Source organism: Argentina anserina, chromosome 4, assembly GCF_933775445.1.
Source record: "Argentina anserina chromosome 4, drPotAnse1.1, whole genome shotgun sequence".
Classification (NCBI taxonomy): domain Eukaryota; kingdom Viridiplantae; phylum Streptophyta; class Magnoliopsida; order Rosales; family Rosaceae; genus Argentina; species Argentina anserina.
Window position 1 is genome coordinate 958,892 of NC_065875.1, and position 24,034 is coordinate 982,925.

Consider the following 24,034-nt stretch of genomic DNA (forward strand, 5'->3'; position numbering starts at 1 on the left):
ATCAGGTAACGAGTTCAGCACAGCTAAGTGTTGTTCATAAAACATTGTTCACTGAACACTGTTCATGTTACTAATCACTATTCACAGTTACTGTTTACCAAAACACTGTTCACAGTTACTGTTTTAACATGCACTGTTCAAATTACTGTTACAGTGTACTATTCACAGTTACTTTACAGATCACTATTCATGCGTCGGTACTATTCACAATCACTATTCATGCGGCGTTACTGTTCACCGACCGCCACCAATCATCACCAAATTTCACCACCACAACCTAAACAACATTTCCAACAACTTCCTAGTTGACACCAAGTTCTAAATCCGAGCCTAAACAGTCCAAACAACGAAGAACATATATTCGGCACTATTCACAAACCCTAGAAATTGAAATTTTGATTCGGATACTTACACTTCGATTTGGCTCGATTCCTTTTGTGGGAATGTTGCTGGGACTGAGACAAGCAAAACCCCCCAAGAATCTCGAGCCATGGTGGCCGGAGGAGGCGGCACCGCCACAGCAGTAACTTCCGGCGGTTGCTACACCGTGTGTGGTTGTCGCCGGAGTGCAAGGCGTAGCCCAAAAGATGGAGCTCGTCGAGCCCGTCAGTTTGATAGGTGGCACGACACGAGGCGACGTCGGATGGTGGAGAAATCGGCCGGAGAAGGTTTTTGGGTCGGGTGAACAGTACCCGAGCTCGGGTGAACAGTACCCCCGAGCTGATTTTTGGAAAAAAAATCTGATTTTTAATCTCCTTTCCTTCCTTTTATACTATTTCCAAAATCGGAAACGAACTTCCGACGTTGATAACTTTCGCGTCCGACGTCCGATTCGAATGCGTGACGTGTCCACGAACTCGTATCGATGAGCTCTACGACTTTCGTGAAGGAAGTTTTCGCAACCGAGCGACGGAATAAAAGTCGATCTATACGTTGCGGTAACGTTACGTTTTCTAATTAAACGATCCGAGAACGTTTCCGTTTTCGTTTCGAAATGTCGCAAACCTCCAATTGTCGTCTTGAATTAATTTCACAAGTTGAACACTTTGAAAATACTCGACATTTAGTTTCTAAAAATTCGGGTTATTACACGAAGGTTTTTATCTTAGCTTAAAGTACAGATTTTCATTTTTAGCCAACTTTTCGATTGAGCTTTCACATTTCCACCGTCCAATATCTAGGTTATGACGTATAGATCATCTCCACAAAATGCCAGTCGATTTCATGATCGTTAAGCTATCTAAATAAGCAAAACTAATGGACGTATTGAATTTACCGAACCTAAACCGTTCATATTTTAAGTAGAAAATCAAAGTTATGAGTATCTTAACGGTTATGGAATCGGCTATAATTTTGTGGAGATAATCTATACGTTATTACCTAGATATGTGACGGTGGAGATGTGAAAACTCGTTCGAAGAGTTGGTCAAAAATGAAAATCCGTACCGTAAGCTAAGATAAAGACCTCCTTATGTGAAAAGCCTTGTATATATATATATACCCAGAATGAGGCTAGGTCATCACGCCTTATTTACATATGATACATTCAACATGAGATTACATGAGTGATTTAGAATTACATAAATGATCTATGAGGTATAAAATTTTCACTATCTTCATCATGTCCTTGAGTAAAACATTGAGTATTGTGAATAATAGTTATTAAATGATATTGTCCATTTTATAATTTTACATATACGTCACATACGGACTTATATGCCAACCATAGGGGTCGTGGGTGATTGACTGTAGGTTGTGGTACTAGTAATTTCCGTTCGGATCAAACGTTTTTCAACTTTGACTATAACCATAGTTTTGAGTGAGAGAGAGAGAGAGAGAGAGAGAGAGAGAGAGAGAGAGAGAGAGTAACATTTTAATCTTGGAAGGACCCTTTTAAAGAAATTATTCAAAAATTAATTAATTTCAGCATCAGCAGATGGTTAAGAACTACTTAGTATTGACTTGTCTGTTGTTTTTTTTTGTCTGAAGACGGCTGCTCTTATGCTAAAGTCGGTCTTATTTTCCTCATTTTCGAAGCTCATCATCATTTCTTCTAGATTCCCTGTCAGTACTCTTAAGTAAATTGATAGTCAAAATAAGCAACTTGCTAATTAAAATTCAATTAACAACTTTGCTCTTTCATGCGCATGTAATAATATATGGTTTTGCAGTCACAACCCTTAATGAGTGGCAGTCATTTATATATATATATATATATATAAATACATGGTTGGTACTTAAGGACATAGGAAGACTTCATTAAGAATGACACAGTCGAATCAAAAGGATTTATAAATCTGCATACATATCATTCACAACGAATATCATGATGTGGCCATGAGCATATTAGCCTAACTATGTACGCACCTAGCTTGGTTTTCCTAGTTTGTTCTTTCAAATCCCCTGATTAAATAATCATTTCCAGCTTACCAAAAGATAATATTATTGAATAGTGCCACGACCACTGCATTCTGAAGTCTATAAATTGAATTCGAAGTAAAATGTGTTCCATATCAATCCATGCATGCTTAATTTGCTGAAGTAAGTTAACGAAAAAAATTGCCTTCTCATTAACTATTTCTCTTTTTAAGTTTACAGTTCTTTCTGACAAACAGTAGCCTTAATTGGATTGATCATAAGCAATGTGCCTTAAACTGCCACTTACTGATCTTCTGCAGTGTTCACGACCATTGCTGAACAAATTCCGATAAGTCTGAGAATCTTGTTAGGATACAAGCCGTTCATGATCATGAATCACTCCAAGGAGAACGAAGGCCACATCGAAATGAGGTTTGCTTCTATGGATCTATTATTGTTTTTTTTTTTTTGGGTAAGCGACTTAAGGACCGACCGCTCTTAGCCAAAAATTTATTGAAGATAGAAAAGAAAAAAGAAGAAAGGTAGGGTTTGGTGTGGGTTTCGAAATGGGATCAGCCCAGTATCATATATGTTAAAAGATCTATTATTGTTTCTTTTAACTGCCTTCATCGCAATTTATTTAGAGCAACTTCCCTTCTTTTCTTATATTTCCTTAGCTAACAACATTTGAACGTTAATTCCTTAATTTTATCAGTACACCGACCAGCTAGATCGATGTTTATAGATATTCTTTCTGAAAACAATGTTCTATTCTTTTATCAGCTCTCACCTAGATCATACCGCTCATGCTGTCGAACATGCTAACACGTCGGCCGGAATGGTAAATTCAACAAAGAAGAAATGCAAAAGAATGATCCGTTCAGTTTCATTTTGGAGTAACTTATCAGTGATTGCATGTATGGTTGCAGTCTCAGTGGATCCTTTGTTCTTTTACATTGCATTCCTTGATAGTGGCAAAGTGTGCCTCGGAACAGACAAGAGACTTAGGACTGTAGTTCTGATTACTCGATCACTCACAGATTTCACGTTCCTAATTTATATTGTATATGCACTTCGTGATTCTGTGAAAGCAGTGTCCTCTGAATCCAAGCGCAAGCTGGTACCAAGAGGCAACTCAAACTGGTTTGGACACGTTACTGCAACAGCTAAAAAGTTATCATGGAGATCATTCATAATTGACATTTTAGCTATTCTTCCAATTCCACACGTATGTAACCAAAACTACTGATTTTTGATGCCGTGATTAATGGATGATTTCTAACTCTTCTTGTTTATTTCGTTCACGCAGGTGCTAATATTAGCTCTCTTTTATGCTCCCAGTTATGGATTTTCAGAGAACAAAATGACTTTGAATTACATGCTTCTTGCACAATATGTTCCAAGAATGTATCGGATCTTCACCTCATCTACGCTGTTTAGGAAAAATAGGAGCATGTGGGTCAAAGCTGCTTTCTATTTTTTCATGTACCTCATCTCAAGTCATGTAAGTTGAAATGTATACACACAGAGATGTTCTCATGCTGTCATGCATCCTTCTTTGTTTAATTTTAAATTTTACTTTAATTTATTTGCTAGGTTTCCTCTATTGCATCAATAACGAACTGTTAATTTTAGGTAATTGGAGCCTTTTGGCACTTTAGTTCTGTTCAAATCGAGGCAGTATGTTGGAACATGGCCCTGGGAGGAAATGTCCGTTTCCAATGTGATGACCCTGCTCTATCTACTACCAATCGTGACTTAATCAATGGATCTTGCATAGCAATGACGGACCCAGAACCATTTAACTATGGATCATTTGAGGACACAGTTAAAGCCGGCTACACAGGACTTACAAGGTTTCGCGATAAATTGTTTTACTTTGTGTGGTGGGGAATGAAAAATCTAAGGTAAGGCCGATGCCTTTTTTTTTCCAGATGATAACAAACCAAAAGCTTGAAGAAGCTAGATTGTGCGTGTATCTCACATATTCATGTTCCCCTCTATCTGTTAATTTTTTTTTTGCAGTAACTATGGTACAGACATTGATACAAGTAACTTCATTTGGGAAAATTGCTTTGCAATTCTTGTTTCTGCTATGGGGTTGGTGCTATTTGCTTTTCTCATTGGAAATATGCAGGTTGGTATTTGGTAACGATATTCGATCCCTAACTTTCATTTGTACTCGTAAGTTTTAGAAGAAGACCCGGTAATTGGTAATCTAAGCTATATTATTCATAATATATATGTATTGAGTCTATTGACATATGAACAGCTATGTATGCAATCTTCGGAGGAGAAAAACGTAGCAGCTGATAAGGTTCGAATGAAAGAGCAAGAACTACGGAATTGGATGGAAAAAAATGGTTTCCCTGAGAAGTTGGGCAAAGACGCTGAGAAGTTGAGGGTAGAGATCATGAAAATGATAACACAAAATTTGAAAGACGACCAAAATGCTGAAGTAAAAAACCTGTTCTCTCTTCTTCCCTGGAATACCGTAAAAGATCTCAAGATTTCTATCTGCATGAGTACGCTTAAGAAAGTATGTACCTCAAAATTTCTCACAATTATATAATGTTTTGACATATGCATATTGATCAATATCAAGTAGTGTGCTGCATGCAATATAAAGTTTTAACGTATGCCACTGTATGTCTACGTGTATAGGTAAGAAGGCTCGAAAATATGGATGAAAGAGGACTCAGATTGATCTGCCAGTATCTCAAGCCAGTGACTTACACTGAGAAAACAATTGCTTTTCGAATGGGAGAACCACTTGATAGCATGCTCTTTATCATGGAAGGTGTTATGTTGGTCTACACGACTAGTGCTTCTACTTCAACTGCTGGTCAAGGTGAAAAGGAAAATATAAGTGTCCGATCAACAATCCGCGGCTCCCTCGAGAATGGTGATGCTTACGGAGCTGAACAACTTCTGAGTTGGGCATCACCACCCGACAACGGTGATGTCTCTTATGCAGACCTTCCTATCTTGACTGAAAATGTTAAATGCCTTTCGGAAGTGGAAGGCTTTGTTCTCACTGCCAAAGACTTGAAAAAGGTACTCTCCATGTACAAGTTACAGGGGAATTACAATAATTCCAGCCATCTGGTGGAGGTGGAACTATCTATCTCAAGAGAAAGATCACTGAATAATCGGAACCGCGTCAATCCTTCTCCACAACCAGGCACAGAGGGTGGGGATGAGGAAACAGATATTCAAGAATCACGCTACTGAAATTTCCTTTTTTGTGTGTGAGATGGATTACTTTAAGTTTACCTGCTTTAATTTGAAGTAAAAAACACTACGTATGTTGTGTGTGAGTTTTAATGGAATTATGTAATAACCCGGTTTCTCGGATTTAATTTGTATGAATTTTTAGAATTGAATAAACTTGGAAAATTTAATAAATCGCAATTTTCGCTCCACGACGATGTCAAATCGAAAACGGAACCGTCTTTGGAAATCTAAATTGGAAAAATTTTACGTTTCCGCGACGCGGGAGTTGACTTTTACTCCGTCTCTCGTTTCTGAAAACTTCCTTCACACGAAAGTTGTAGAGCTTGTCGATACGATTTTGTGGACACGTCACGCGTTCTAATCGAACGTCGTATGTGAAAGTTATTAGCGACTAAAATTAGTTTCCGGTTTTGAAAAAGTATAAAAAGGAATTTTTAGGGAATTAGGGTTTCCTAAAACAGAAACCCCTCCCCCCCCCTCTCTCTCTCCTTCCCCCGCAGCCCTCCCCCTCTCTCTCCCCGACCCTCTCTCTCTCTCTCTCTCAAAATCGCCTCCGGCGATCTCACAACCCAGGCCACCGTGGCTCTCACCGTCGGTCCCTGAGGCTCCGCACAATCTCCAGCTGCCACTCTCGGACGTATCACGCCGCCGTCCAAGCTCCGCCTTCGGCGACGCAAGCACTCGGCGATCGCCCCTCTCCACCGCTCCTCACCCTCCAACGCCTTATGCGATTGATTTGGGACGGGACTCAAGCCGCAACACATCCTCCCCGAAAATCAACCCCATCGGCATCTCGAGCTCCTCCGGCGACTTCCGACAATTCTAGGGCTCCACATAGGTACGAAAATGCATTAAATTGAATGATATGAGTGATTGTGTGAAGTTTGGGAAGATTTGTGGAGAAATTGTGGAGAATTAGAGAAGGAGGGAAAGTGCGTACCGCCGGTTACGATTCAGTTAGAGCTCTAGTCTGTCTGTCGGTATACTGCATGAGAGGTAACCGATGGGTTACTTGCTTATGAGTGCCCATATTTTTAGATATTGGGTGATAGGTGGGTTGCCCAATGTCTGACGGCGTACTGCATGAGGGGTAACAGATTAGTACCCGTATTATAAATGTATTTGGATAAACTTATGGGTTGCCCGATTTCTCATGAGTACTTATATTTTCAGATATTATTGGACAACCAGATGAGCCGTCATCTGACTCATGAGTACATTTATAATTAAATATTTTTAGTATTCTTCCATTGTATTACTATGCGTGTTATACTGTTGTTTTACAATCCCGGTGCACCTATTCGATGGTGTAAGAGATAATTCTGCAGGTGTGGATTAGCAGAATTGGAGGACTACACCGAAGATTTTGAAGTTTTATTTATTTTATTTTGCGGTGAGGATTGAGAGGATTTTACATTCCATTTGATATAATGCTTGAATTATAAATTGGTTTTGTAATAATCAATTCGACTGAGATGTATTACGAACTCAGTAACGATACACTGTGACTTTAAGATGATTTCGATTTATTGAGATTATTTTAGAGTTTTTCATGGCTTCGAATTCGAATTTTTATCATTCGAAATTTCGGGGTTGTGACAAGAAGAGAGTTGTCTATACATATATGCTGGAAATTTTAGTATAATGTGTCTTTATGATGCAATTTTCACTTCGAGATTGGCTGTGAGGAGGTATCAAATGCTTTCAAAATATATCATGTTATATGTAATTCAATCCTTTAGGTTCTTGTTCACTATAATTGTTGATTTTTTTAGAAAGGGATAAGTGTGAGGATTTTATTTCACCACTGATCTTCCTTAGTTGTACTTTTTTTTAGATTTATTTATATATAGTCTAACCTCGATAAATAAATATTTGATAAATTAATAAATAATAACCTCGATAAATAAAGATTTGATAAATTAATAAATAATAACCTCATTTAAGTAATAATTTTCTCTGGTTCTGACTCAAGACCAATGTATATTATTAGGAACCTCACTAAATACATAATATAATTTTTTTTTGAAATCTATTTAGGTCCCATATAAAGTAATAATTAATTGAATAAACTTTAAAAAATTAGTTAAAATAATTAATAATTGATTAAATATATAAAAGAAAGAGTGAATAAAATTCATAATACCAATTAAAGAAAGTAATTATTTAAATTTATAATTTTAAAGTTACTTTTAAGCATGAATTTATGCTAAATTTGGAAAGTGAATAAATATAGAATCGTAGCTAAAAATAGACATAGTATTGAGACTAAACTCTTTATGAAATAACAATAAAACTCTCTGTAAAATAATAATTTATTAATTTATCGATAATATAATAATTCTGTTGAACTAATAATTTCTACTTATTCCAACGTTATTCATTTATAGATATTTACCGTATATAGTTTTACCTTTCTCTGGAAAAAGAAACTAAGAGCTAATATGAGTCCATTACCCTAATAAACGATTCGTCACGTTAACGTAACATTTCGACTTAGAACTAAAGTTGTCTCGTTGGTTTAAACTTTATGTTCCTTGGCTGTTCATGGCAGGAAGTTGATTAATCATATTTTAGTAATTTAAAATAATTTATATGTGAAAATCATCATGTATATATATTGCATCATCTTAATTCACATATATGATGTTAATATTAGACATTAATGTGCACAACCAAAAAAATAATCACCTAAATTATACTAAGAGATCAACTGATGAAAGCCCAATGCTACTCCAGCCCATAATATTGCCCGATGAAACATACCAAAGCCTTCAATTTTGAGAACCCAAGCAGTTTCTCCAACTAGTGTTAATGCACAATCAGACAGCCATGGCAGCTTCCGCAACCGCGGCTGTGTTCTCCGGTCTATGGTTCAGCCATGGAACATCTGACTCCTCCAAGAGACTGTCTACCAAAAGACTCCTCCGGGAGGTCCGACGACGCCGGCAATAAATTTCAGAATTTTTACAATTTCTACCATAACTCCTATATAAAGAAATTCTTAAATTGATATCATTAATCTTTCTTTATGAACAATATATCACTAATCCTATATCCCCATTTCCCTATTTCCTTCTCTATTCCCCTATAAATTTTGACATTTGTCACTCAGCTTAACACTCGCTCGATCTCTAACCATATTGCTATCCCGTTAGACTCTAACTCGACTCTAACTCTAATTCAACTCTAACTCGATCATCTCCAATTTCTTAGAAAATGAGTATCGGCAGTCCCATATCAGTGACTCGAGCACCAGTAAGCAAATTCATTAACTGTCGAATCATATGGCATTTCTGGTTAGTACGTGGCGGATACAATGACAAGAATTTTCTCCAAACTCCAATCATCTCAACAACTTTATCAAACAAAATAAATGAGGTAGCTGGTGATCGAAAATAACCGAGGTAGGCTGTCGGACAAAATAATTGAGGGGGAAGACTTGGCTAGATTTCAAAACTATTGACTTCTCAGTCTGCAGGGTTCGCTTGTAATAACAATAAGACACTTCATCATCCATCCGATCGAATTTTGCATCTCAGTCTTCAGAGTATGGCTAAGGATGTTTTTCTTTTTTGCAAAAAACTAAAGTTGGTAACTTCATCACTCATAATGGCAGATCTTTGTCGGTGATCGTATGAATGATTGCAGTCTCAATGGATCCTTTGTTTTTTTCATTGCATTCATTGATCACGAAAGTATTGCCTTGGCAAAGACAAAAGGCTGGAGATCGAAGTCCTCATCACGCGATCACTCCCAGATTTCACGTACTTATTTCATATCGGACATCAACTTCGTAGAGCTGTGAATAAAGCCACTTCAAAGCGCGAGCGGGGACAGAGAGACAACCCCAAACCCTTCAACTGGTTCAGACACGCCAAGGCAATAGCTAAGACGTTATCATGGAGGTCATTCTTAACTGATATTGTTGCTATCCTTCCAATCCCACACGTATGTGAATATGTTGTTAGATTAATTTTGGACATATCACATATTATATGATTATCATGTTTAATGTCATAATCTATTTCTACATGGAAACAAAGATAGTATCAAATCTAGTTCCTAATAATTTCGTGTATTATATCATTATGGTAAGGAATCATAATTTAAATCTAGAAGCAAGACTACAAATCAGTATTGAATCAGGAATCTAAATAAAATGACTTAACTTACAAGATGTCTTTAATGGAAGGACTCTTAAGGGTTAAAGATTCTCTATATATAGATGGTAAACGTCTCTGTTATCACTACGAGTTATTTGCGTAAGTTTCTGTCCATTGAAAAAGCAGAGAGTAGTGACTAACAGAAGACTTTTCCTAGCACCTTGCGACTTCGGATTAAGGCACAATGGATCACAGTGTCGTCGTTCATGAAGATGGTAAGTTAATCTCATTCACTAAATTAACGATTAGTTGTTATGCATATGATCTTTGGTTTTGTACTTATATCATGTAATTTGATTTACATATGTAAAAGAAATTAAACATTTTTTCGATGATGTGAATAAAGGAAGATTTTTAACTCTCTTGTTTTTGTTTTTGTTTTTGTTTTTGTCCAGGTGCTAATATAGTAATATTAGCTCTCTTCTATGCTCCAGTTATGGATTTTCAGAGAACAAAATGTCTTTAAACTACATGATTCTGGCGCAATATATTTCATGTATCCGATCTTCACTTCAACTAAGCTGTTTAGAAAAAATAGTAGCGTGTGGATCAAATCTGTATTCTATTTGTACATGTTCATCCTCTCAAGCCATGTAAGTTAAAAATTCATATACACAAAATGGACACGTACATCATCCTTCTCATGTATGCAAGCCATTTGTTTTTGGCTACTTTATTTCTCCAAACTGTAACTGTAACTAACTCTGTTAATTTTAGGTAATAGGAGCCTTTTTTTACTTCAGTTCTGTTCAAATTGAGACAGTATGCTGGAATTGGGCCTTAACGGGAAGAAATGTCACTTTCCAATGTGATGACGTTCCCCTTTCTGCACCCGATATACTGAACATTATCGTAATTTTCCAAAATGGGACTGTAGATTCACCCGAGTCACTATTTAAGTATGGATTGTTTCGGAAGACAATTCAACCTGGCGACACAGGACCTCTTAGATTTCGGGAAAAGTTATTTACTTTGTGTGGTGGGGACTTAAAAATTTAAGGTGAGGCCTTGGGTTTATTATTATTAGTATTATTGTTAAGAATCCCTTATTGTTATTATTTTCAGTTGAATTCTGTTACTTGAACTTCATTATGCACGTATAGCAGCAACTTTGGTACAAACATTGATACCAGTGAATTCGTATGGGAGAATTGCTTTGCCATTCTTATTTCTGGTATTGGCCTGGTGCTATTTGCTAAACTCATTTGGAAATATGCAGGTTGGTAACGATATTCAATCCCTAACTTTCATCTGTAATCGTAAGTTTTAGAAGCAAACCCGGTAAGGTTATATCGACATATCAACAGCTAGGTATGCAATCTTCGGAGGAAAAAAACGTGGCAGCTGACAAGGTTCAAATGAAAGAGCAAGAACTACAAGTATGGATGGACAAAAATCGTCTCCCTGAGAAGTTGGGCAGAGATGCTGAGAAGCTGAGGATAGCGATCATGGAAGAGATAACATAAAACTTGAAAAAGGACAACAATGCTGAATTAACAAACCTGTTCTCTCTGATTCCATGGAATACCGTAAAAGATCTCAAACTTGCTATCTGCATGAGTATGCTGAGGAAAGTATGTTCTTCAACTGTTTTTTCTAACAATTAGATTTTGTTTTTCCATATTTATCATTATTAATTCCACTATATATTTCCATGTGTCTAGGTACAAAGGCTCGAAAATATAAATGAAAGAGGATTGAAACTGATCTGCTGGCATCTGAAGCCAGTGACCTATGCTGAGAAAACAATTGTGTTTCGAATGGGAGAACCACTTGACAGCATGCTCTTTATCATGGAAGGGATTATGTTGATCTACCTGACTAGTACAGTAGTACTACTGCAATTATTGATCATCAAGTAATTGGAAGAGCAAACATAGATTCACCATCAACAATCCGGGGTTCGCTTGAGAGCGGTGATGTTTATGGAGAAGGCTTTATTCTCTCTATATATGCAGACCTTGCAATCTTGACCGAAAATGTAAAATGTCTTTCAGAAGTAGAAGGCTTTATTCTCTCTGCCAAGGACTTGAAGTATGTATTCTCCATGTACGAACAATTTGCTTCCAGACATGCATCTAGCATGGAGGTGGAACGTTTTAATTAACGATCTCAGTGAAGATCGTTGCAACCGCATTAATAGATCCACTAGTTCCACGGTAGGCATTGTCATGACTCCAAAATTTCAAACATAAAACCTCAAATTTCGAAGTCATGAAAAACACTCAAACAATCTCAATGAATCGAAATTATTTTAAATGTCACAACGGATCATCTCTGAGTTCAAAATACAACTCAGTTAACCGATTATTACAAACCAAATTTATAATTCGACATTATAACAAATAGAAATGTATAATCCTCATAAAGAAATCCACACAAAATCCTCACCACATGATGTAAATAAATAACTCCAAGTCTTCTCAGCAGTCCGTCAATTCCCGCTAATCCACACCTGCGAAGTTATCCCATACACCATCGAATTAGTGCACATGGATTGTAAACACAAACCCGGTAAGCTTTGCAGCTCGTATGAGTAAAATAACAAATACCACCCGCATATCAATATATACGAAAATCACAAAACATCAATTATAAATGCACTCATGAGTTAATGGACGGCCCATCTGGTTGTCCAAAAATATGAAAATGAAAGTGCTCATGAGAAATTGGGCAACCCCTCTGTTTACCCAAATGCATTTATAACACGGGTACTCATGAGCGCTGGTACACCTCTGTTACCCCTCATGTAGTACACCTCTGACATTGGGCAACCTCCTGCTACCCAACATCCAAAAATATGAATACTCATGAGCCGATAACCCAGCTGTTACCTCACATGCAGTACTCCGGCAGACAGACTAGAGCTCTAATTGTATCGTAACTTTCGCCCGGCCAAAGGCTAGATTCCGACATGCCAAACACGTCCGAAGACTGGCCCGGAGACAACAACTCGTCCGAAGACATCAATCACGTCCGAAGACAAAACTCGTCCGAAGACATAAATCACGTCCGAAGACAAAACTCATCCGAAGACATCACACGTCCGTAGACAAAATCACGTCTGAAGACAAAACACGTCCGAAGACATCACACGTCCGTAGACTGGTCCGAAGACAAAAACTCGTCCGAAGACATCAATCACGTCAGAAGACAAAACTCGTCCGAAGACATCACACGTCTGTAGACAAAATCACGTCCGAAGACAAAAACGTTTTAACAATCTCCATGTTAAAACCACGTAGAATAATCATCATGTCATATTGTACAATACAAATCACATGCTCGATATATAAATCTCATCATCAAAATGATATATTCACAACGAAATCATAACAGTATATAATATAGCAAACTATATATATGTACTTATTTACCATTTATACAAATATATATTCCACTATATCATATACATGTCATATTTCATTCTTTAAAATTCTGCATAATCTTGAATCTCCGCAAGGGTAGATTCGTAAATATGTGAGATTTTTACTCACATTCTTTCCTGCGTGCAACTTCCACGACACTGAAAGTAATTTCCTCACTCGTTTCGTCAGTCACCTAATAGCATGATAAATGCTTAGAAAATGATACGTAAAATATCAGGTGACGATTTCAGTACAGCTAAATGCTGTTCATAAAACATTATTCACAGAACACTGTTCATGTTTTACTAATCACTGTTCCAATTTACTGTTTTTATTTAAACACTGTTCACAGTACTGTTTTTACCATGACACTGTGCACATAACTGTTTTTACTGAAACACTGTTCATATTACTGTTTACTAAAACTTTGTTCACATTTACTGTTACAGAACACTGTTTATAAACACTATTCACGGCACTATTCATGCGGTGTCACTGTTCACCGACCGCCACCAATGCTCACCAAATTTCACCACTGTAATCTAAATGACATTCCTAACAACTTCCTAGTTCACCACAAAGTCTAATTCTGAGCCTAAACACTTCAATTTAACAAGAACCGAAAAGCCCCAATTTAAAAACCTAGAATTTCTTTTCTTCGATTCTCCTAGAACACAACGATTGGGGTTAAATCTTTTGGAGGGTTTGTAGTATGGAAGGAGACCTTCAAAATGAAATAAGAATCGTACCGATTGGTTGCCGGAGGAGGGAGATCCGACGAGTTGAAGTTCGGCGAAATATGCTTTTTCGGGAGAACTTCCGGGCTTCACCGCTCCTAAACGGCGGCGAGATGGCAGGTGACGCTACCACCAATCGACAGGGGATGCATCAACCTTTCAAACGTGACCGGTGCGCCGCTCTATGGTAGCCAGACAGCGGAGATCCGGCAGCCTAAAAGCGGCTGCTCGGGAGAGAAATTTCTGGATTTTTTTCGGGGTGAACAGTACCGATCCAAATTTTCTTGATTTTTCGAACCTTTTTTCTCTTTAATTCCCCTATTTATACTATTTTCCAAAATTGTCGAAATATCTTTTGATTCGTAACTTCTTCATACGAACTCCGATTTAGGCGTGCCACGTGTCCACTAATTCGTATCGACGAGCTCTACGACTTTCATGTAAGAAGTTTCCTAAGAATCCCAATGAGTCAAAAGTCAACTCTTAGACTCGTCAAATTGAACGTTTCCGAATAATTAATATTTCGAACCCTTTCGTTTTCATTCTTGGCTAATAAAATTGGACAATGACCAACTTAATAATATCCGTGAACTCATTGGAAATTAGATATGAATTTTTCGGGTTATTACAGGCATATGGGCGAGAATGTGGAAACAGATTTCGAATAGTATGGTCCACATATTATTAATTCACTATGTGTATGATATTGCGGTTTAAGTGTACCTGCTTTGTAGTAAATAAACGTGGTATGATGTGTGCGAGAGATTTTCTCAAGTGTCTAGTCGGTTTTGTAATAAAAGTTCCTTTTAATTGTTCAAGTTCTAACAAGGTGGCATTCATGAGTAGGTTGGAATGTAGAATTGAGAATTTTGTACGTGAAATCATTTCTATGTACGTAAAATTGATGATGCAACCATTTCGGTGTACGTGAAATCATAATCCATAGAAAAGTGCACAACAATAAAAAGCGTGCAAGGGAGTTAAAGATAAAATCGGTCATCGGTATCAATTATGAAATAAGTTTAGTACTTTTAAATAAATTTTGAGATAAATTTGAGTCAAATAATATAAAACGACTCATCATGTCATGACGAGCAACGTTTCAACTTGCAATTGGAGTGGTCTTATTGTGAATTCCCAACTTTATATCCATCGATTGTTCATGTGCACGGATGCTATTAAACCGTATGGTAGTCATTCAAGTCAATGTGAACACCGATATGTATTAGATTATCTAATTCACATGTGCGTAGATAAAAATGTACACCGGAAAAAAATAAAACCAAAAGTTTAAACAAAAATGAAGCATATGTTTCGGGAGAATTCATATTCTACCTTTGTGTGCATCTTAGCCTTATTAGGTTTCCTATTAGAAATAGATTCAGATCTCTGTAATAGATTAGGACTCCAAATCATACGGGATTATAGTTATGTAATGTCTATATATAGGCCCTCATATCATTCAATAAAGTTACAGTTATTATCCAAATTACTCTCGTATTTATCATTCTTCATTACGTTATCACGCACTTTGTCCTAAAACTTGAACTTTAGATCCCTAGAAACCCTATTTTTTTCCTCCCCTCCGGCCTCCCTTGATTTCGGCATCCAACACCTTCTTTCCTTCAACACTCCTCGTTGGCGATAGCCTTGCACGACCCCATCACCTCCCACCGCACCTCCGGCAGTCCCTGCCCCGGTAGCTCCGCAGAGCCTCCTACGCATTCCTCCCACAAAATCAACTTTTTGCCCCGCAAGACCCCGCATCAAACCATTCAAAATTACTCCTCTGAAAACCAAGCAACGCGAACTTCAAAAGCAACATCTTTGCTGAAGAGAAACTACTCTCGTTTTCACTACACCTTCAAAGGTAATTTTTAATTAACGTTCCCGCTTTTGAAAGTATAGATATATTATATCAGACAATATTCTCCTTACTCCATCTCCCGCCGTTTTTATACCGCAGATGAAGCCAAACAAGGAAACTCACCACTCTTCTCTTTGGTCAATGTTTTTCGTGTGATGGTTCTAGCGGAGTCACGATTGTCTTGAAAATGGAAGTTAATCGATTTAGTGTGGTCGCCTGAGTGCACCGTTGTTTTAGGTGCGATCGTGAGTATCGCTGTTTGCATCGATTTTTCTTGTGACCATATACCTCACTCATTATAATTCCTGTTATACTTGAATCTAATCAATTCCGTATTTGTTTTGTAGATGTCGTCGCCATCGCGACCATAATTTGGTCTTCTTAATCTTGAAGGCAAGGAATATCACCACTGGGTTTCTGACATGGAGCTCACTTTTGAGAGCCGAGAGATTCAAGGCATGTTTGCCGACCCTCCTGCTATTTTCCCACCTATGACCAAGACTCAAACTCTCATCTTGATAAGACGTCACATCTATACAACTCTCAAGAGACAATACTTGAAGATCCTAAAGAATAATGAGACAAACTACACTTTCGGTACAACAACGTTCATGATAAGCTTCTCCCTTAATTGACCATTAGATGGGATAACATCCGTCTATTGGACTATAAGAGAGTGGATGACTTCAATCAAGATATGCCATGCCTGCAATCCGACCTTGGCACCGTTGGTGTCATCAAGACCAACCTAGATCTTCTCTATAAGACATTGGACACGTTTTCAATCAACTATGAGGTTCAAGCTCATACGTACCGCTCTCATGTAGAGGAAGGGAAGGTCCAGACTTTCGCCAACTTAATGGCGCTCTTGGCAAAGAAAGAGATGCATTCTGAGATCCTCCTCAACAATAACAATATACTTGTTAGCACTAAAAATATTGCTACGCCACAATCTAACTATGTGAAAACTCCTAAGCAAAAGAATCAAGTGAGAAACGCTCCATACCAATGCCAAAGTAACAATTGTCGTGGTGGAAGGCAACAAGGCCGTTCTCGACCCAAGTCCAACACATGGACCCGTGATGGTAGCGGTGCTGCACTCTCACGGGGATGTCATCCCCGTCCGAAATCTCAAGGAGGCCATGTGCCTCCTTATGCCTCTAATTCCGGTAATGGCAAGTCTCCATGCTTCAAATGTGGTTCATTCAAGCACTTCAATCGCGATTGTTGAGCTAGCAAGGAGACGATCAATGCATACTATGCCTACAAGAAGTTTCTACAACCCGAATCGAACCATGTGGATGAAGAACCTGAGATCGAGACTCACCACATCTCCATAAAGCCCGAGCCCCTTGCTTCCAATGCTAAGACTCCGACCCCAATAATGGATACACCAGACTTTGATTAGTTATTTTTTAGCTTATTCTAGCTTTAAGATTTCAAGTATTGTTATGGCCGACAACCATTGTTATTTTCATTGATTTTTTAATAGTCTTTTGATTTTCTTAATTATAAGTTCGTTTTTGTGATGTATTAAAGATTGGCATTCAATATATTTTTCACTTTCTTGTTTACAAGTCGATCTCTTGAGAATTTTATTTACCTTACACTTAGCATGATGGTCAATGTGTACAACTCACATGGTTTTTAAATTGGATGCTTTTGGGTTATATGGGACCCCAAAAGCACTACATTGTGAATTTGGAACTTAAGTTTAGAAATTGAATCTCGGAACGTCAAAATTGACGTCGTTTTAGCCTCCTTGGTTGTATATGGCCATTATTACGGCGTTTTCGGTTGTTTTAGCCGCCTTTCGACCACTTGCCGACGTTTCTAGCACACTACCAGGTTCCTACCGGCGTCCCTTGTCAGACCTGCTGCTCCAGCCTCTATAATGGCCAGCTCTGGCTGTAGCCGGCTGGTTTTTTGGTCACTGGCGCCGCTGGTTTCTAGTGATTTCTTCATTGTTTATCGTCATTTTCCGATATATTTCCAGCAGTTTTGTTGTCACGCTTTCTCAATCCAAAATTCACCCGGTTTGGAGTTATTTTAACATGGTTTTCCAGTTAATTTTTCAGTTTTCTCCAAGTTTGTTATATACACTCACGGGCATTCTTTAAGTGTGTTTTTACACTGGTTTTGGATGATTTTTACCACCCTCGTTTACTGTTTGGTATTTTACTACTTCAATACCATGTTTACCAACTCTTTAGTTGAAAAATATATTACTATTTACATGTGATACAATCGATGGGATTACACTTTGTTCCCAATCCCCTTTCTTTTAATATTCTATGGTGTATTGTACATAATTAGTCCCTTTTCGCTGACTCTCTTAATTTTCATTTTGTAAATGTCCCGCGGCTAAATCGAGTGTCTAACTGATTGCGGAACCACCCACACTGTTCTACAACAGAGGCAGTTATTCACGTATCTAGTGTTTTCGACTTCTTCATGACTACAATGATTGGCTCTAAATCCATCATTCAAGGAAGAGACACCACTTTTTTCATGTTGCCTAACGGTATGACCCTCAACGTCGTTGACGGTTTTTATGCGCCAAAGTCTTCCCGCACCTTGCTAAGTTTTAAGGACATATGTGTCAATGGTTTTCACCTCGATAGTTATGTTGAGAATGAAGAGGAATATCACTTTGTTACATCTAAGAAAGCAGGCCAGTGCCACATCTTAGAAAAGATGAAGATTCTCGGGAATGGTCTGTATCTTACTTCCATTCGAATATTTGAATCATATGCGATTAAACGCAACTTTTGTGATTTAGACTCTTATATGCTTTCGCATGCCTGTCTCGGGGACCCTGGACGTGATATGATGATTAAAATTCTTAAGAATTCACATGGTCGTCCATTTTTCAAATCCCGGAAGCGATTGGGGGACCAACTCACCCGTGCTCCACACGGTGAGGCCAAACCGCTTCATGCCCTGCACGGCCAGGCTACGCCGAGCCCTTTAGGCTCCTACACATCATCTCTACCACCGGCGGCAGTGTCCCCTCCTTCACAGGAGCTTGTGATGCCCCCCCCCCCCCCCCCCCGTGATTTCTAATGCCTTCATGGCAATCTCTAATGCTCATCGCTCGTTTTGGAAAGCTTGTTCTCTTGCTAAATTTCAAGGAAGTCCTTGATTTGCTAAGGCTTTAACTGAGAACATTTCATTCTTACAACGTATTTAAAAGTGACATTTATGGACCTATTCAACCGGAATGCAGACCTTTTCGATATTTTATGATATTGATTGATGCATCGACGCATTGGCACACGTTGCTTTGTTATCCACAAGGAATGCTGCATTTGCTAAATTATTAGTTGAGATCATCAAACATAGGGCTCACCACCCTAACCATCCTAGCAAATCCATTCGCTTGGATAATGCTGGATAATTCACCTCCAAAACTTTTGATGATTACTACATGTCTATTGGGATCGAAGTTGAACATCTTGTTCCTCATGTTCATTCACAGAACAGTCTAGCAGAAGCTACCATTAAGCGTATTCAGCTTGTTGCTTGGGCTATAGTTATGGGTACTAACATGCTGGTCTCTGCGTGGGGATATTCAGTGTTGCATGCAGCGACAGTTATTCATTTCAGACTCGCGGCTAACCATGTATTTAGTGCGTACAAGATGGTTACTGGTTACGAACACAATATTTCACACTTACGCATATTTGGTTGCGCCGTTTACGTGCCTATTATGCCTCCACTGCATACTAAGATGGGTCCTCAAAGAAGATTAGGTATCTATGTTGACTATAATTCCCTAACTATTGTATGCTACTTAGAACCAACCACCGACGATCTCTTTACTGCAAGATTTGCATATTGTCACTTTGATGAGACATGCTTCTCGTCATTTAGGGGAGATGAGAATGTTATCATTCCAAATGAGTGTCAGGATTAGACATGGTGTGTCCCCACTATGTCTCATTATGATCTCGCACTGCTCAAACTAAGTTAAAGTGCAACACATTATCAACCTCCAGAAAGTCGCGGATTCGATGCCCAACAACTTTGTAGATATTGTAACTGATGAGATCAAACATACTCGCTGCAAATGTACCGGTACGGTTGGATGTCCCAAAATACGGGCGTGGAAGACAAACTCCTGCACCTAGTAACTTTGGCACCGCCCCTGACAGTGGAACGGTGGCTGGTGACGGCACCATCGTATGTCGTGGTGTTGCCGGCGTCCCTATGGACGGCATCGCCAAGATGGACTGGTAAGGATCTACTTCGGCCTCAGCTCCTTAAGGAAAAGTGGGATACCGATAAACTCTAGGGATTTAAAGCCAAGAAAGAAGCGAATGACCAAGGCAAGCGTGTCATCAACGATGAATCTCCATCGTATGAAGTTGTCTATGATTACACCTATGTCCATTCAACTCAAGTGTGGGACTCTATAGAACCTGGTTTGATGCCAGAGAACAATGAAATCTCAATGAACTATACATGTGAGCAATCAGTCCGAAACCGAGCCACCACATACATTGATGACGTTTTCGCTTATTTTGTCGTACATGAGATCATATCTGAAGACGACTCTGAACCTTGCTCTGTAGCTGAATGTGAATGCAGAGCAAATTGGCCGAAGTGAAAAAAAAGCAATCGAGGCAAAACTTGACTCATTAAAGAAGAGAGAAGTCTTCAGAAAGGTTGAATTGACTCCAAGAGATGTCAAACCTGTTGGATATATATGGGTCTTCGTTTGTAAGTGTAATCAGATGAACGAGGTTGTGCGTTATAAGGCAAGACTCGTGGCACAAGGATTCTCACAACGACCTAGCATTGACTATGAGGAGACTTATTCTCCTGTTATGGACATCATTACATTCCGCTACCTCATTAGTCTGGTAGGGTCCGAAAGACTAAACCTGCAGTTTATGGATGTGGTCACAACTTATCTCTATGGGAATCTTGACGCAGTAATACACATGAAAGCTCCAGAGGACTTCCTTTACCTACATCAAGTGCCTCCAGACCACGGATTGCTCATGCAGTCAAATTACGTCGTTCATTGTACGGGTTGGAGCAATCCAGAAGGATGTGGTACAATTGGTTGCATAAGTACTTGAAAGAGAAAGGTTATAAGAATGATGAACTATGCCCATGTGTGTTGATACGAAAGACAAATTCCGGATTCGTCATCATTGCGGTTTACATTGATAACATGAACATAATTGGTACTCTTGATGAGATTGAAGAGACCGTCTTATTTGAAGTCGGAATTTGAGATGAAGGACTTAGGGAGGATGAGATTTTGTCTCGGCCTTGAGCTTGTGCACAGGGCGGATGACATCTTAATGCACCAGTCGAATTACACGCAGAAAATGCTTCGACGTTTTAATATGGATCTATGCAGTCCATTATCTACTCCCCTGGTCGTCTGAAGTCTAGATATCAAGAAGATTGCATTCCGTCCTAAAGAGGATGATGAAGAAGTTCTTGGTCCTGAAGTTCTATACCTTAGTGTAATTGGGGCACTATTGTATCTTTCTCAATGCACTAGACCAGATATATCTTTCGCTGTGAACTTATTAGCTAGATTTAGCTTCGTGCCTAAACTACATCATTAGAATGGTATCAAGCACTTGTTTCTATTTATTAAGCAATCTCATGTATCGATTGATTCGTATCTATTTCTCATAGTAGTTTTTTAACGAATTGGGTTTGTGAATTAGGTTTCCAAGATTTGTTATTTGGGGCTTTCAAGATTTGTTAATATGATTGTTTATCAAGGATGGTTGTTGTAATATTGTTGTTTGATTAGATTTATTGATATAGTGATACAGATAAATGATTTAAAATTAGGCAGATGGTTCAAGTATTTTATGCCGTAATTGATTTTCAATTGATGGAACTGAATATTAGGTTTAATGAGAAAACAAGGGAGCTTTTGCTTCTTAGTTCTTCATTGGATCCTCGATTTGATTTCTGATCATTTGACACTGACAACATTTGTAGTTTGGCTGAGAAATATTATCCTCATGATGTGCATGATTTGGATGATTTAAGAAGTGAATTGGAGCATTTTGTGTATCAATTCTCATAATTTGAGGAATTTCAGAATCTTTGCACCATTTCAGAGTTGTGTCAAAAATTTGTTAGAACAAGAACACCATTTATGTTGATTGAAAGACTGGTCCGTTTAATGTTGACTCTTCCTATTTCTACAGCTACAACATAGAGAGTTTTTTCAACTATGAAGATTATTAAGAACCGACTTTGAACTAAGATGAGTGACGATTTTCTTGTTGATTTAATGATAGTGCATATGGAGAACGACATTGTTGATACTATTGATTAGATTGTGCTATCAATGAGTTTTTATGCTTTAAGTAAACGAATGGTACAATTTAAGTAGTTTAATTTGTATTTGTATTGACTATTTAACTTTGAATGACATATATGTGTGTTATTAGGTAATATCGATATTCCTTAAAAACAAGACATAGTGACATAGTGACATTGTCAATTGTTTGGCAATATAACGTTGTTCATTGCATAAGGAAAATCCAGCCCACCCAGGTTTTCATTCCTAGATCCGTCCCTGAAGCTAAGGCATGCGTACCTCACAAATATATGACCGATATATGCATCCTCCTCCTTGTTCACAAGGCTTGGAGCAGAGATATCCCAGAATTCGTTCGTCGTGGGATTGACAACATATATTGGAGGATGACAGTTTGTTTCTTCTTCTTCTTCTCCGGAGGTTTCAACAGACCAGAGGAAGAGGCCATTGCAGGATTGGAGAATCCTCAGCTGGGTAGCAGATCTTGTGAGAGCTTTAAAGGGATTACCGGCCAGGGTGCCGACAGAGTTTATGGTGCCTTGTTTGGTTCGGGGCCGGGTGAGAAGAAAGCGCAGATGCTAGGGTTAGGATTTCAGAGAGTGTGGCAGCAAGGAAGTCGTTGTCAGAAATGAGTGAGAGCCAATGCTTGGAGACGCACTTAAAAGCGGGTCAAAGATAGAGTCGGTGTCGATATGAGGATCTGCTTGAGGAGCTCTTCGATTTTCGCTACGATCTTTGCTAAAGATGACATTTTCAACTAGGGTAAGTTCCAGAGAAAGAGACAATACGTATTTGAGTGTTTTTGTTTTTGGAGTGTGTCTGTTACTTGTGGTAAATACTTAAATATAAGAAAACGAGCCCACACTTTTATATCAATATTCACCAAATACTTCAAGTACTCACAACTGATTATTCTCACAGCTCAGTTGCAGCTGATTATTTAATTAGTTCGGCTGAAGCTAATTATAAAAAACTCACCTCAAGGCCAAACTCGCCCTTAACTTGTTTTGTAAAGAAAGACCATTACCGAAATTGATATTAGAAATACTTAGAAAGCATAACTTACATGGCAATAGCAGATTAGCAGATGCATCACCTGTATGGGATATACATAGATTACATCCTCACACAAGCTAAAGGGTCCGTGTAAGGAAAAGTAACATCGTCTTCAATACGATGATTACTACCTAAAGCTTAGACAGAATTTGTCACTGGCTAACTCCACAGATGTTTTGAAGGTCTTAGTTTTCAGATTATAGGGGATGACCTTACCAGGCAGGTGCAACATTAAATATGAAGAATCCTCAGTCCCCTTATTGTTTTCCCCTCCCCGGAAAGGCAAAGCATATGATTCATTCTCCATCACATCAAATTGGGTCATACAATGCCTATATGTTTCAATCAAATACAAACGGACACCGCGTTCTCCAAAATATTTCCGACTTATTGTGGCCAGTGGCCACAGTTGGAACAGAGATATATGTGAAGGTGATATAATTCTTGCGGCGTCAAACTTCAGCCAAAAATGTAGGTAACCTAGCTACCCTCAAATAGGGGATAGAGTGACAATTGCACAAGCGCAACTAGGAATGCCTATGTGATTTGATGCGGGCGGAGATTATGGCGGTCCAAGAGTAGATGTTTCGGTGCGGCATTTCATCGAACAGGTTCAGGGTATGTTGAGTGAGGCCGTGTCTTCACATCCTATAGCAGCTTGAAGCACATTGAACATTCACACTTCAGAGTATCATATTCCTGCAACTATCCAAACACGTACCATCTAGACCAGAGAACTTGAAGGATTCAGTCATCCAAAAACACTCTAGTCACTCTCCTATCAAGTTCTTACTTCTCTTGGTATCATAATAACCCTCATCAGAACTTGAAGGATTCGACATCTTCAGACCCTGGAGATGCCTAATGAAATATAGTTTCATACTAACAAAATAATAACAAGACTTATTAACACTCCTCCACAACCTAATTAGGTGGTC

At 38.5% G+C, this 24,034-nt stretch overlaps 1 protein-coding gene and 1 pseudogene across 1 annotated transcript; both read left to right on the plus strand.

Moving 5' to 3' along the window:
* The first annotated feature begins 2,749 nt into the window (after positions 1-2,749).
* Positions 2,750-5,592, plus strand: LOC126790830 (cyclic nucleotide-gated ion channel 1-like). The gene is made up of 7 exons (XM_050517181.1): positions 2,750-2,790; positions 3,142-3,586; positions 3,668-3,862; positions 3,994-4,265; positions 4,384-4,495; positions 4,631-4,897; positions 5,023-5,592. The coding sequence occupies exons 1-7, from the start codon at positions 2,750-2,752 to the stop codon at positions 5,590-5,592; spliced, it is 1,902 nt and encodes a 633-aa protein (XP_050373138.1).
* A 3,644-nt stretch (positions 5,593-9,236) lies between these two features.
* On the plus strand, positions 9,237-22,672 carry LOC126790834 (cyclic nucleotide-gated ion channel 1-like; annotated as a pseudogene).
* The last annotated feature ends 1,362 nt before the right edge of the window (positions 22,673-24,034 follow it).